Here is a 16,200-nt window from a genome sequence, read left to right as displayed (position 1 = left end):
TGGAGAGGTCAGCAGGTCAGTAAATCTAGTATTGCATCTGGCACGAACCTCATTAATTCAAGAAATATGTTTTTTTTTAATGCAAAGCCCCTCCTTACGTCAACACAGCGTAGCTTGTTATTTTTGTGAATGAATAGAGTAGCCAATGATATATTTAGATTTTCAAAGCATGACCAATTAAAGGGAATCATTTGGAACGTAAAATACTATCAGCTGAGGATGCTTGATTATATATATATAGAATAGGGATCGTTTTTAAAACGGGGGCCACATTTTTCATTAACGAAACACTTTGAAACTTGGAACACTGGTAGAATGTGTCATATAAAACATCTTTTTCTCTTAGTCTTCTTAAAAAAAAAAGAAATCCCTAAGTTATTCCATGTTAAAGTTGTCGTATTTCTGTAATTTCAACCAATCACTGACGTCCATTCAGCCGATATACATTAAGTGCCGACTACATAAACAAACGATTCTGAAACAATTCTATCGGTGATAGGGTTAGGGTTAGGGTTAGGGTTAGGGTAAAACAGCAAATTTAAAAAGAAAAAAGCAAATAAAACGAAGCTATGGAAATTAAATACGCTTTACACCGCTTAATCAGCCAAAGGAGTAAGTGTAAACAACTGAATACTTGTCAGTGATTGGTTGAAATTATCGAAATAAGACAATTTTTTACATGAAATAAATTCGAATACAAAAATATTTTTCTGTTCTATAACACAAAATAGATAAGTATACGAAGTTTGAAAGTCTTTCGGTACCAAAAACACTACGTAAAACATTAATGAAAAATGTGGCCCCCGTTTTAAAAAAGATCCTAGAATAGAGCTACAAAACCATAAAATATATTTTTCGTGTCTGTTGACTTCAGAAAATATTATTCACGTAACGTAACGCACTCCTTATAAGCAGTTGTCCGAAAATGTCATCACGGTATTATCTACCGATGAAACATGACGTTGTAGTTAGGACACTCTATAATGAAATCCGTCGGAAGGATAATCCCGAGGAAAAAGAAATAAAAACCCATAATATGGTAGAAGCCATAGTCACTCATAATAAAAAGAAATACTGGTGGAATGTCCCAGTGAAGACCTCAATAAAATGTAAGCATAACAGACCTGATATTATGATTTGGGATAGAGAAGAGAAACTGTGCACAGTTGTGGAAATTAGCTGCTCAGCGGATGTTAACAGAAAGCTGAGGATCAGTGAAAAAGAGAACACCTACGCTGAACTGCTGTGAAATCTGCTGTTACTCTATCCAGATTACAAGTTCAGGTTCATACCTGTGATTATTGGGACCCTGGGATATGTAACACACTGCCTAAATACCAATCTTGAGAAATTAAGCTTCTCAAAACCAGAAAGGAGAAAGCTAATTCGAAGACTACAGCTCCAATCTATCACTGGAACTGTAAAAATCTGTAAAACTTTCCAGAAATTTATTAAATATATATGAGCATGTCTAGATATGCAACTATATGCGTAAGAATACATACATAAGACATACAAATTTGCACATACATATATACATACTTACAAATAAAAATACGCTGTTGTTGATGTTGAAATTCCAATGAAGGAACTTTGGATCTAGGTTAGAAACCGTTTCTTTCTCTATTGGCAAGAAATCTTGAAATCAACTGAATAATGACATGCATCTATCTATCTATCTATCTATCTATCTATCTATCTATCTATCAGAACACAGGCAGAGTTTAACGAATCCGACAACTGAAGAATTATATATATATATATATATATATATATATATATATATATATATATATATAGTCTTTTCTATTAAAGGCACAAGTCCTGAAATTTTGGTGCAGGTGACTAGTTGATTATATCAACCCCAGTGCTCAACTGTTACTTAATTTATCGATCCCGACAGGATGAAATGCAAAATCGACCTCGGCGGAATTTGAACTCAGAACGAGAAGACTGGCGAAATACCACTAAGCATTTTGTCCGGCGCGCTAACGATTCTGCCAACTCATTGCCTTGTGACTGTATAGTAATAAGAATAAGTATGGAGACTTGTACATTCATAAAATTCATTTTATAGTTATATACAACAGATAATATACTGTATATAACTATAAAATAAAATTTTTGGATGTACAAGTCTCCATACTCCTTATTATTATTATTAATATCAATATATACTCCGGGGGACTATTACAGTCCGGCGTAGGACACAAAATTACCCACCGGAAGAATTCACAACTAATTTTAGACACAGACATTGGATACTGACCGTTATGGTTAGCTGGCATCTGGAACCCAACTGAGAGCTTACACGGTATCCGCCCGGATAACATATCCTTCCAAACTATTACATTCGGATCGTGGTGTTGGGGCCTCTCAATTAAATAAACACCAACCAGACATACATACACAATTATTACACTGTGTGGAGTTACCTAACTATGGTTCCTATTTAGAGTTACCTCCACTGAGCCATAAAGATGTTTTAAGTTTGTTAGCGTAGAGTACAAACCCGAAGACTTAACATTTCTGTGGCCCGACAACTGGTCACTTTATCGGACTGGTCATCTTATTCACTGTAATAAAAGAAGAAAAGATACTGGGGTTAAACATGGACCCTCATGAGTTAACATGGGTGGGCTAATCTGGGCTAACGTGAGGAAATGTGGCCCACACGAGCTAATATGCAATCAACAGCAGGCAGAAAGTTGTTAGTGTTACGTCACGTGACTATATTATGCTGCTGAACGCCATCAGGCGGTCGTTGACTCGAACCATATTTTATTTGATTCATATATATATATACATACACAAAATATGGGGGTTTAATTCACAAATGATCTAAACGGCTAGGTACGCTAGGTAAATGCTGTAACGGATTACCAGGGCTTCAAGGTTATAGTCGAGACGGTAGTTATGGAGCCATTGTAGATTTCTGAGATAGTGGATATATAATTGTTAAAGAGGACAACAAACATTAAGGCAAGGCAAACATCTCCAGTCATATACATTATTATTATTGAATTTTTCCAATAATAATAACGTATACGACTTGAGATGTTTGTCTTGCCTTAACGTGTGTTGTCCTCTTTAACAATTATATATATATTATTGTGTCTGCGGAGTTATTCTCTTTTAGTGCCTTATTGTGCAACACACTCACCGGTTCGATTTCCACTCATTTACTTATTTATTTTTTCCAAAATTTTCGTTGCGTCTTGCAAACTTTTCAATAGTCGTTGATATGTGTATATAACTTAGCGAAAAAGCATGGCTGTTTTTGCTGTTGTGGATCAGCATACTGAATCAGCAAATCAAAAGGTTTCCATTCGTGGCCATCCATTGATAACCTTTTTAAGGCTTCTTAGAATACATTATTTTATATCTTATCTTTTTCAAGACAGTAGGTGTGATTTGAGAAATATTTGTGTAACTTTTTCTAGCAGTTTGAACGACCGTGTAGAGGTTTCTTCGCGAGCTGGAAATAGTCTGGATGTGAACAAGGGGTATACAAACACACCTTACCATATATAGGTGTCTAAATACAGGGTATATTAAAACTATGTAAAGTGTGTATATTTTCCTTTTTTAATTTTAAAAAATTTCTTATATATATATATATATATATATATATATATCATTTCCTTTTTTTTCATTTTATCTAGTTTCAGCCCATGAGCTGTGGCCATGCTGGGGCACCACCATTTATATATATATATATATATATTAATTGATAAAAACTAGTAGCATATAAACGTATATTACTCTATGTACCAAGATAACGGGTGTAGAAGTTGTATATATATATATATAGATGGAATATGGATACTCTTTTACTCTTTTCCGTCGTTTGACTGCGGCCATGCTGGAGCACCGCCTTTAGTCGAGCAAATCGACCCCCGGACTTATTCTTTGTAAGCCTAGTACTTATTCTATCGGTCTCTTTTTGCCGAATCATTAATGTTAGGGGACGTAAACACACCAGCATCGGTTGTCAAGCGATGTTGGTGGGGACAAACACAGACACACACACATACACACACACACGACGGGCTTCTTTTAGTTTCCGTCTAACAAATCCACTCACAAGGCTTTGGTCGGCCCGAGGCTATGGTAGATGGTAGAAGACACTTGCCCAGGGTGCCACGCAGTGGGACTGAACCCAGAACCATGTGGTTGGTAAGCAAGCTTCTTACCACACAGCCACTCCTGCGCCCACGTGTATATAATTATTCCAGCTGTGAACAAGTGGCATACATAATTACCAAAATGTAGTGAGTACGCGCACACACACACACATATATATATATATGAATGTGTATATGTGTGCATATATACATGCATATATACGTAGAAGTGTGTGTATAGCCAAGGTATCGTAAAGTACACACACTAGTCTGTACCTAAACCGTACCCTTAAACAAACACCACCACCACCACCACCACCACCACCATCACCACCTTCACTACAACCACCACCGTAACCACTTCCACCACCGTCACCACCCGCCGATCGTTCTAAGGTTCCAGTCTGCGGTAAACTAACCCCAAACACGTGACTTTACCATTCTGCTTGCTGCCATGACTACTGTAACAGTTTCCACTGCAAAGCCTCTCGTTTCTCTCTTGTGTTCTTCATATTCGGCTTTGAACTGACGCTTAGGAATACAAGACAAAAAAAAAAGGGGTGGGGTGTGACTCCACCACCACCACCACCACTACCACCGCTGTTGCTGCTACTACTACTACTACTACTACCACCATCATTATCACCTTCACCAAAACCGCCGTCGACACCACCACGGCTACTACTTCTACTACTACCCACACTGTCACAAATGGTACCACCACTACCAACCCCACCGCAACCACCACGACAAGAGGCTATCCGCCACTACAACAGTAGCTACAAGCATCATCACCGGAACCACAACCACCACCACCGATACTAACATTTCCGCCACCACCACCGCTTCTGACTTCACCACCACTGCAAACACAACCACCTCTACTACCGCCGCCACTGTTAACGTTACCGGTACCACTACCATTATCCTCACCATCACTACTACTACTACATGAGATGTTACTAATGTCGCACTTGTAATACTTTTACCGCAGCCATCACCACTACAAACACCACCACCAACAACAACTACAACATCGCATCAGTCACCGGCACCACCACCACCACCACCACCACCACAGTCATTTTTAGTGCCGCAGCTGCTGCCGCCGCCACACCCCTTTCATTGATAACGTCACCTTACTTCCCATCTTTTATCCTTCCGTCTGTCTGTCTGTCTCTTCCTCACTCACCATAAAGTCCTGTCAAGACACGTTACACACACACACACACACACACACACACACACACACACACACACACACACACACACAAATACATACATACATATAAAAAAAACCCTACAAATCTTCCCTTTATATTTTCCGTCTTTCTTTTTCTCCTTCGCTCTTTCCTCTTTTCTCTCATTCTCGACATCTATCTATCTATCTATCTATCTATCTATCTATCTATCTATCTATCTATCTATCTATCTGTGCATGTATGTATATATATGTGTGTATGTGTGTGTGTATATAAATATACAGTCGTATGCCTGTATGTCGACACATGCTTACAGCCTGTCTGTCTGTCCTCATGCCCTCGGCGAAAAATTCAAACCCACAAGAAAACATTTGAAACACCGGATTAAAAATATAAGGAAAAAAAGCGAAGACAACCTCTTCTCAGAGTAACAACAACAACAACAACAACAACAAGGATAAGAAGAAAGCAATAATCGACAGAAAAGACAACACCAACAAGTTTAACAAAAAAATAATAACAAGAACGGAATTATTTTAATAATTATACACAAATAACAAAACAACAAAAGTGAAATATTTTTTTCTCAATTTCCTTGTAAGTTTATTGATACACACACACACACAGACACACACATAATGTAGATTTATTTATTGATATACGTATATATGTATCTATCTATCTATCTATCTATCTATCTATCTATCTATCTATATATATATATGTATATATCTGTTTATACACTTGCACATCAGTATACAAACGCATACATATATTTATATACACACGTACAAATCACGGAGTAATACTGATATACCAATACTTACATAAATACACACTGTCTATCTATCTATCTATCTATCTATACACATACACATGCCCCCTCTCTTTCTCCCCCTCTCTCTCCCCCGCCCTATCTCCACACACAAATACACACACACATATATATATATATAATTTAGCAACACCTCTTCGTCAATCTTTACTTTCTACATGCTGTTTGCAATTCTCTTAACTTTTCCCGTTTCCAACACCCAACGACAGTAGACCGGCTCAAAACACTTACACACACACACACACACGATATATCAATATCTACATCTCTACATTTGATACATATTTTAGTTACACGTCTAATATATATTTATATACATCCCATCTAATACACACCTAAATAACTGATGGCTATTCTCATCGGCAAGTGGTTAAACTCAGTCAGTATCAAATGGTTAATTATGGTAAGTTGGAACTATTTTATACAAATTTTTCTCTATTTTCACTCGTATTTCTCCTGTATTATTTACAACTAGCGTTAAGACGGCGAGCTGGCAGAATCGTTAGCACGCCGGGCGAAAATGCCAAGCGGTATTTCGTCGGTCTTTATGTTCTGAGTTCAAATGCCGCCGGGGTCGACTTTGCCTTTCATCCTTTGGGAGATCGATAAATTAAGTACCAGTGGCGTACTGGGGTCGATCTAATCGACTGGCCCCTCCATAACAATTTCGGACCTTGTGCCTAGAGTAGAAACGAATAAAACAGTAAGAATTTGTCATTGTTAACAGTTAAGAATTTATGTTCTTTATAAGCGTAGACCTGGTTGTGTGGTTAACGAGCTCGTTTTGCAATAACTTGGTTGTGTGTTCAATCCCACTGCGTGGCACCTTTGGCAAGTGTCTTCTACTATATCACCGGCTGACCAGTGCCTTTGCCAGTGAATGGATTTGGTGGATGGAAAATGTGTAGAATTTCGTCGTGCCTATCTATCTATCTATCTATCTATCTATCTGTGTTTGTGTCTCTCTCTCTCTCTCTCTCTCTCTCTATCTATCTACTGGCTGTTGTTCTTGTGTTTGGTTTGCAAGATTCTTAATGTGCTGAAATGAAACAGATTTTGTAGCATCTCGGGAGGGTCATTATGCCAACAAAAACACACGCACTGTTTCTGTTTTACTTCTTTTATTATCCATCAGTTGGTTGTGTGTCATTGTGACTGTGTTTGTCCTTCTCCCACTTCTTGACAGCTAGTGTTCGCGTGTTTACGTCCCCGTAACTTAGCAAGTTCGGCATTCGGGACCGCTAGAAAAAAAGACTTTAAAAAAAAGCCAAAAGAAAAAAGCAACATAAATACTGGGCCAGTTTGTTCGACTAAGACCATTTAAAGTGGTGCTCTAGCATGGCCGCATTTTAATGACTGAAACAAGCAAAAGATAAAAAAAAAGCAGCAAGAATTTACTATTCTTTAAGCAAAACACTGAGGCTTTGTAAGTCTTTAAATTCTTTTTAATTCTAAGAATATAAACAATAAAAAAAAAATCTCACGTGAAAAAAATTCTAGCGTTCTTTGAGTAAAGATAAACAGACGCAGGCGTGACTGTATGGTAAGTAGCTTGCTTCCTAGCCACATAGTTCCGGGTTCAGTCCCACTGCATGGCACCTTGGGCAAGTGTCTTCTGCTATAGCCTAGGGCCGACCAAAGCCTTGTGAGAGAATTTGATAGACGCAAACTGAAAAAAATTCTTCACACACACACACGTGTGTGTTTGTGCCTGTCCTCATTCCCACTTCTTGACAACCAGTGTTGGTGTGTTTACGTCCCCATAACTTAGAAGTTCGGCATAAGAACCCGATAGAATAAGTACCAGGCTTAAAAAACATAAAACCAAGTACAGGGGTTGATTCATTCGATTAAGAATTCTTCAAGGCGGTGCCCCAGCATGGCCGCAGTCTAATTACTAAAAGAACAAGCAAAAGATAAAAGAATTGATCATTGTTTTAATAAAACTAGGAATTCTACCATTCTTGAAGTAAAGCAGTAGGAATTGTACCATTCTTTGAGTAAAACAGTAAATATTCTATCATTCTTATAAAATACTCTTGTAAAAAAGAATAAGAATCTTTCCATTTTTTGAGTAAAACATTAAGAATGAATGTTTTTAAGTAAAGCACTAAAAAATTCCAATTCTTTATATAAAACACTTGGAATTCTACCATTCTTTGAGTGAAATTGTAAAGACCTCAGCTTAAAAAAAAAACCAAAAGAACTCTTGTAAAAGAACAAGAAATTTACCATTCTTTGAGCAAAACACTCAAGAATTGAAGTTGTCTTTTTGTAACGTAAAGCGCTTAATTTATAATTTTATAAGTAAAACAATGGCAATTCTTTGAGTGGAACCGTAAAGATTCTAGCATTTTACAAAAATACTCTTGTAAAAGAACAAGAAATTTACCATTCTTTGAGCATAACAGAAAGAATTTGTTCTATGATTTCAGTAAGAATTCTATTATTCTTGCAATTGAAACGCTAAAAATGTTGTCATTTCTCAAAAGAAAGAACAAGAATCTTGTCATTCTTTAAGGGTTCTTCTTTCCATTCCTTCTCTTATCTTTCTTTTCCTTCTCTTTCCCTTTTGTTTTTGTTCTTTTTATTTTCGCATAGCTTCAGGCTTTCCCCCCCTTCTAGTTGTTGTGGTGGTGGTCGTGGTCGTTGTTGTTTTTGCTTTTGTCATTGTTGTTGTTGTTGTTCCCCTTCTTTTCCTCCTCCTCCTCCTTTTGCTGCTCTCCCTCCTCCTCCTCTTCTTCTGTTTCTTTCCCCCCCCCCTCCTCCTTTTGTTGCTCTCCCTCCGCCTCCTCTTCTTCTGTTTCTTTCCCTCCTCCTTCCCCTCTTCTGTTTCTTTCCCTCTCCCTCCTTTTCTGTTTCTTTTCCTCCTCCTTTTCTTCTCCTGTTTCTGCTTTTGCTCCTCTCTCTCCTTTTCTTCTGTTTCTTTTCTTCTGTTTCTTTTCTTCTTCTTCCTCTTCTCTTCTTCTGTTTCTTCTTTTTCTCCTCCTCCTCCTCCTCCTATTCTTCTTCCCCCTCCTCTTACGCCGTCACCCCCTTATTTTCTCTACTCTCTTCCTCTCTGTTACTTGCCTTACTTAATTCTATGTCACTTAAAATATTCATAAACATTTTTTACTAAATATCAACTGCAATTTTTATTCCACACACACACACACACACATGCACGCATAATACATACATACATACATACACACATGCACACACATACACAGAAACACTTGTACACACGTAGAAGCAGGCACAAGCACGCACACGTACGTACAGAGAAGGAGCGAAAGTATTTGCACATTTCTGTATAAAGTCACGTATGTACACACACACACACAGAAGACACGGTACAGGGAGCTCGAAACAATGAGAAACGGATAAATCTCGTAATACACACGCGTGCGCACGCGCACAGACATACATACACACACACACACATGGATGAATATATGTACGTAAAGGTCTGTCTGTCTGTCTCTCTCTCTCTCTCTCTCTCTCTCTAAATACATATATTTGTGCGTGCGTGTGTGTGTGTGTGTGTGTAAATATAAGTATGTACATATACACACATACACGTACACACACATATATAACAGTATTATGACTAAATGCATAATTAGTCTCGTGTAACAAGCATTCGCTTCTTACTCATCATACACTACATACACATACGAACACTACACTACACCTCCTGATATATATATATATATGTTTATATATGTTTATATATGTTTATATATGTTTATGTGCATAGACACGTAAGCATGTGTAGCATACGTAAGTTTGAGTGTGTGTGTGTGTGTATGTGCTTACGTGAAGGAAAACGTAATAATTTAAAAGACTATAATGCACAACACTCAGCATTTAAACCCCCACCACATTCCGTGTAATTCGTTGTCCAAATTTATGCGAATGACTCATTAGAATTATGTTTCTCTTAGCTCATTAAAGTTCTAATTAATCTAAATGACTGTTGCACATGGCTGTTCTAAACTCTTTCCGCTTTGTATCTGTTAAATTGTCAGTATCTTTTCGGAGGCGATTAGAACAGATGAGGCAAAATCTAGACCGAAACATTTGTCCATTGCTGTCGCTCGCCTCTAAATCAAGAGATCAGGTTATCCTTTTTTTGTCTGCTATGCGTTATTGTTATTCACAATTGTGTCAATATTAAACGCTTGAAAGTATCTTCGCTTCTCATTCTGAAAGCTGCTAAAAATTACGGCTAGGTTTTGACCCTCCGTCAATCCTGAATTTTATTTTAGAATTTATGGGAGCAACTGTCTTTGAAGACTCATATTGTCGTTGAGTGCTCGAAACGAGGAGTAGACAGACAGCCGTTTACTTGCCTTGTCTTGTTTTCCGTTTTTTTCTCGTTGTTTATGTATCTCATGTTATTTGCACAGCTGGTGATATCCTGTACCCATATATGCATGCATGTGTGTATATATATATATATATATATATATATATATATATATATATATATATATATACGCACACATACACACACGAGAGAAACTGTACTGAGAAAAAGTCGACGCTCTAAACATAACAGGAAGATTAATTTGTGAATGACTCGCAACAAAGGTTCAGCTCAGATGAAATTACGCTCTTTAACTTCATTGGCAACAAAAACATCCAACCGAAATATCACTGAAAGTACGATGTCTAGACTTAGAGAATTTCGGTGATAAAAGCCATTACAGGTATCGATGCCGGTGTAGCTATGTGCTTGAGAAGGCCACTTTGCAGCGGTTTCCATTTCAGTCCCACTGCGTGACACCTTGAGCAAATGTCTTTTACTGTAGTTTTGTGAGTGAATTTGGTAGATGGAAACTGTATGGAAGCCGGTCGTACGTATGTGTATATGCGTCTTATTTCTTTATTGCCCACAAGGGGCTAAACATAGAGGGGACAAACAAGGACAGGCAAAGGGATTAAGTCGATTACATCGATCCCAGTGCGTAACTGGTACTTAATTTATCGAAAGGTTGAAAGGCAAAGTCGACCTCGGCGAAATTTGAACTCAGAACGTAACGGTAGACGAAATATCGCTAAGCATTTCGCCCGGCGTGCTAATGATTCTGCCAGCTCGCCGCCTTTATGACACACATATACACGTATGTATATATGTGTGTCACACATACACACGTATGTGTATATGTGTGTTTGTGTCTGTGTTTGTCCCCCACCACAGACACTGCTTGACAACAGATGTTAGTTTGTTTATGTTCTTCTCAATTTAGCGTTTTTAGGTGGCCACAATGGAAAACTAATTGGTACAAGAACTAAACATAGAATATGCTCCAGGTAAGGGAACGATAGAGAGCGAGAAATCAAAAGAAGATATATAAAACAACGTCGTACTAAAGTTCAATGGAGACCAGTAGAAATAAAACACCAAGCAGTACATTAGTTTTTATTTCCAAAGTAAATATCGATAGAAACAGAGATGTGGCTAAGAAGTTCGCTCTGCAACCACGTGGTTTCGGGTTCATTCCCACTGCGTGACACCTTGACCTTTTTCTGCTATAGTCTCCGAGCCTACCAATGCCTTGTGGGTGGTTTTGATAGAAAGAAACTGCGTGGAAGCCCATTGTAGAAGGGGGCTTCTGCCCCTCAAACTCTTGACTGCATTTCCCCACATACATTTATGCTTTTTTCCGTTGGCAATGCTTTCTCTGTGTGTCCTCTGCGTGCCGTAAAAGGCGACTAAAAGAGATTGGGATGCGATTTGCACTCCGATCTTGTAAAATCGTTACCAGGAACGACTACCAAAACAGACACATCAAGTTCAATCCTCCGGGAAGGTATCTCGATTGCCTATAAGTCCTGTCGTATGGGGAAACCCCTGGAGGACAGGATGTGTTGGAAGATCGTCGCCTGAGTGATGCAAAGATGTCATCTGCCAGGAATAAGGAATAACAAATGGCGACAAATGGCGGATGCAGCAACGCACTGCAACTGCGCATGCTCCTATACCTAATCTTGTATTATAGTGTAAATCTTTAAAAAATTTCTTCTTTAAGAAAGTCCTAAAGAAAGCGAGAAGCCACTTTGTGTAAGGGACCATGAGGAAGGAGAAATTAAGACGAAAGAAATGAATTTACATTAGACTTGAAAAAGTTCAGGTCATAAAAAGCAGCCAAAACCACAAGATGGCATTTGGATGAAGATGCTGTGCGTTTTGAGAGTTGAGATGGCACAAAGTGATTTGGAACAAAGAAAGTTCGTCAGAGCACTTCCTGTGGTAACAACGATAGAGAAAACCTCGACGAGACAAGACACTTGTCTCTTTAACATAATTCCCAGACCTAACCAGGATGACACAATATCAAGGCTTGACTAGTGAAATGCAGCTTCAGTCAATCGTGTAAGTGGCCGAGTATTCCACAGACATAATTCTCAGTCTAACATTCTGCAACACGGCTGAACATTTGACCTACGGGTACAATTCATACGATGGCCTTCTATCCTGTTTCTGTCTCCCTAATTTTTTTCACAAACCAGGGGTCAAATCGAGGATATAGAAAACAATATTTGTCGAAGATGAGATCGAAACCAGTAACTTGTTGAACCATTCTATCATATTGCGCCTATATAGAGGATATACGTCCATCCGTGTGTGTGTGTGTGTGTGTGTGTGTGTGTGTGTGTGTTGTGTATCGATGTTGTCTGGAAAGGAGGTGAAAACCTTCTTGGAAAGGAAGTGGAAATGGTGGAAGAGTGGTACAAACCATCCGACAAGATTCCGCACAGTTTCTGTCTACTTAATTTCCTCCTGCAGGCTTGGATCAACCGGAAGGTGTGTGTGTATGTGTATGTATGTGTGTATATGTGGTGTGTTTGTGTGTGAGATGGGCGTGTATATGTGTATATGTGTGAGTGAATGTTCATGTGATTGTGTATGTGCGTGTGTGTGTATATATATAGTTACTCCCCAAATGCCATAAACATACCACGCTCCGATGCAGTATAGTGTTCCTAAAACAATAAACAATTCTATCCGAAGGAAATACTGCTCAGGAATAATTATAGAGGAGAACATTGCTATTATTAGAAACACACATACGCACGTACGTACACTGTCTGTCTGTATGTATGTCTGTCTCTCTTTCTCTCTCTCACACGCACGCGCACATACACACCAACATACATATGTATGTACATACACACACGTATACATTCATACATAAATACATATAGACATACACACATACTCACAAACACACACATTTATATACATTACATGAATACATTCTTACATATATACACGCTCTCACATATGCACACATACATATACATACACACACATACATATATACATACATGCACACATAAATGGACATTGATTCATGAACATATGTATACACATACATACGGACAGACATATGTATGCATATTTTTTGTTGTCCTAGTATATCTAGGACTACATTATTCAAATGCGTTCTTTTTAGAAGACGGTCAGGTGTAATTTGACTGTGTGGCCGTTAATTGCAAATTCATCGAAACAAGCTCGTTATAGTTATTTAACCCTCGGTCATCTCAGTTCACGAAGCAGTTCTATGATCAGAGACGTTCCAGATATAACCAAACAATGTTTTTTGCTTACTTTGTCAGAGTGGTCAAGAAGTTCGTTTTGCAACCACATGATTTCGGGTTCAGTCCCACTTGGCCCCTTGGGCAAGCGTCTTCTACTATAGCTCCTCGACCAACCATTGTCTTGTGAATGAATTCGATTGGCAGAAACTGTGTGGAAGCCCATCCAGCATGACCACAGCCGCCTGGCTGAAACACAAAAGAATAATATATATATATATATATATATATATATATATATATATATATATATATATAATAGTTGAAGATGTAATCTTGTAACTGGCCTGTCAAAACCGGCTAGAAGTGGCTTCCCTTTGAGTCGGTAGGTATAGATTAAAGCAGGAAAGAAAAGGTTCGAACTAGATTTGGCTGCTCTTTCTAGCATGTCATAGCTCCTACATATGAGGGCTGCCTTCCTCTTTATCTTGCACAAACGTTAAGTGGTTATTACGAGAGTGAGTTTGGAAGGCCTTTAAGCAAAGATCTTATGACACCCTATTTTTTTTTTATTTTCTGTCTCCCCCACTTCAACCCACCCTCTGTCTTGCTCTAAGGTCTCTCCTACCCTCAACTCTGTGGAATTGGGTAAAGAAAAAAGAAAGGGAAAAAAGTAGGTCTATGTCTGTGTGTCTGCCTGTTTTGCGTGGCATTTTCTTTCGAACATTTTCGGCTGATGTTTTTAAGTTCACTGGAATATTTACACACACACACACACACACACACACACACACACACTGGTACATACACTTACACACTGGTACATACATACATACACTGGTAATACACACACACACACTGGTACATAAATACACACACACGCTTTCATACGCACACGCACGCACACACACACACACACACACATTATATAGAGGCTGCGAGGTGTATTTGAGGACATATTTGGGAATTTACTGAGACAACTCTGATTTCGTAAAAACCAAATGTCTTTCAATGGAAATCTCTAGACCTTTTCAATAAGCTTTCTTAAAGATTACGATCTTTTCCGTTTGGCTGCCAGCATTTCAAAAATTAAAGTTTATCGAAAATTTTAAAATTTGGTACATTAATGTACTTTTCCAAACTGAATTGCTGGAGTTACTTCACTTTTTCTTGAAAAATGTTTTTAAGGAGTTATCGAGGTTTAAAGTTTGATCATTTTCCCCCAGTCAGGAAACAGGATTTGGGAGCTGTCATTTTGTGCGTGACAGCACATTTTGTCGTCAACATCCTGAAAATAGCACGTGTTGTCAATATTTGTATTTTACACGCGGAAAGCGAGTAAACAACACGTCTTTTGTAGTTTGAAGCATTTAATGTGCATTTAATGTGATAGCACGAACTTAAAAGATTTATCTAAAAACAAAATAGAAAATTATAAATCAGCTATTTCAAAAAAAAACAAAACATTTTGTTGACCAGTTTATTGAACACGAAAATTAGAAATGCATTCAATCAATTTCTCAAACAAATCCTAATTTTCATATCTCCTACGCTACATAAATTCCCATGCCCAATTGTAAACAGATAGGTAAAACAAGTGGTTTCAATATATTTGTCAACACGCGCTTTCTCGCAGGCATTTTTGTCTTGTCTTGGAGCCCTAAGGCTTTTTTTTTTTTGCTATATATGTATTATTATCATTTTAATTGTTGTCTTCGTGTGGCCCTAAGCCTTTATTCTGTTTATTGTTTTGTCTCTCGTCCGTCTACTAATGGTCTCGTTTTGTTACGTTTTGGTCCCATTCCCGGCAAGTTTCTTGTCGGTGCCACCAGAGTAGAAGCAATATTATCGATAATGGCCGAAATTGCGCTTGATCCTCTGGCCGAAAACTGAAGAGTTTGTGACCTTCTGTGTTTTCTGATCGTATGCGTATTTAGTATATGTTCGTATGTTTATTTACTACATGTTTTTTTTGAATATATATACGTATATATATATATATATATATATATATATATATATATATATATATATATATATATATATATATATATATATATATATATATATATATGGGAGAATGTACGAAAAAAAAACAACAGACGAGGACAAGTGGTGTAAACAACAAGCAGATGTATTAGTTTGACGCTCGGGAATACAGAAAGTCTTTAACGTTTCGAGCTACGCTCTTCAACAGAAAGAATACGGAGAAAACAAGGAGAAAAACACGGAGAAAAAAAATTGAATGGTGTTTGGTCAACGATCTATCATATATATATATATATATATATATATATATATTTAAAAAAAATAACGTCGACCACTAACGTGGACAATTAATGCGCTAGAAATAGATCACATTTTGTGTCTATTAAGACCTAAAAAGTTCTCAACATGAAATATAGCAGCATACCAAAAACGTGTGCGCGTGCATATGATTCTGCTAATTACAGCTTAATGGTAAAGTTCAAAAGTCTTCGTTTTGGCGCGCTAATTCCAGGAA

The 16,200-nt window shown here is 37.8% G+C and overlaps 1 protein-coding gene across 2 annotated transcripts in view; it reads left to right on the top strand.

Moving 5' to 3' along the window:
* Positions 1 to 4,583: 4,583 nt before the first annotated feature.
* Positions 4,584 to 16,200, top strand: part of LOC106872142 (NADPH oxidase 4) — an 86,395-nt gene continuing 74,778 nt past the window's right edge. For both annotated transcript variants that reach the window (XR_016237798.1, XM_089339100.1), the window contains exon 1: positions 4,584 to 6,567. Coding sequence is in view for 1 of the 2 variants with exons in the window: in XM_089339100.1 (XP_089195226.1) it covers positions 6,511 to 6,567 (57 nt within the window). In the remaining variant the exon portion in view is untranslated. The remainder of the gene's footprint in view (positions 6,568 to 16,200) is intronic.

Source organism: Octopus bimaculoides, chromosome 21 (assembly GCF_046866305.1).
Source record: "Octopus bimaculoides isolate indiv1 chromosome 21, ASM4686630v1, whole genome shotgun sequence".
NCBI classification, from domain to species: Eukaryota; Metazoa; Mollusca; class Cephalopoda; order Octopoda; family Octopodidae; genus Octopus; species Octopus bimaculoides.
This window is presented reverse-complemented; position numbering and strand designations above follow the sequence as displayed.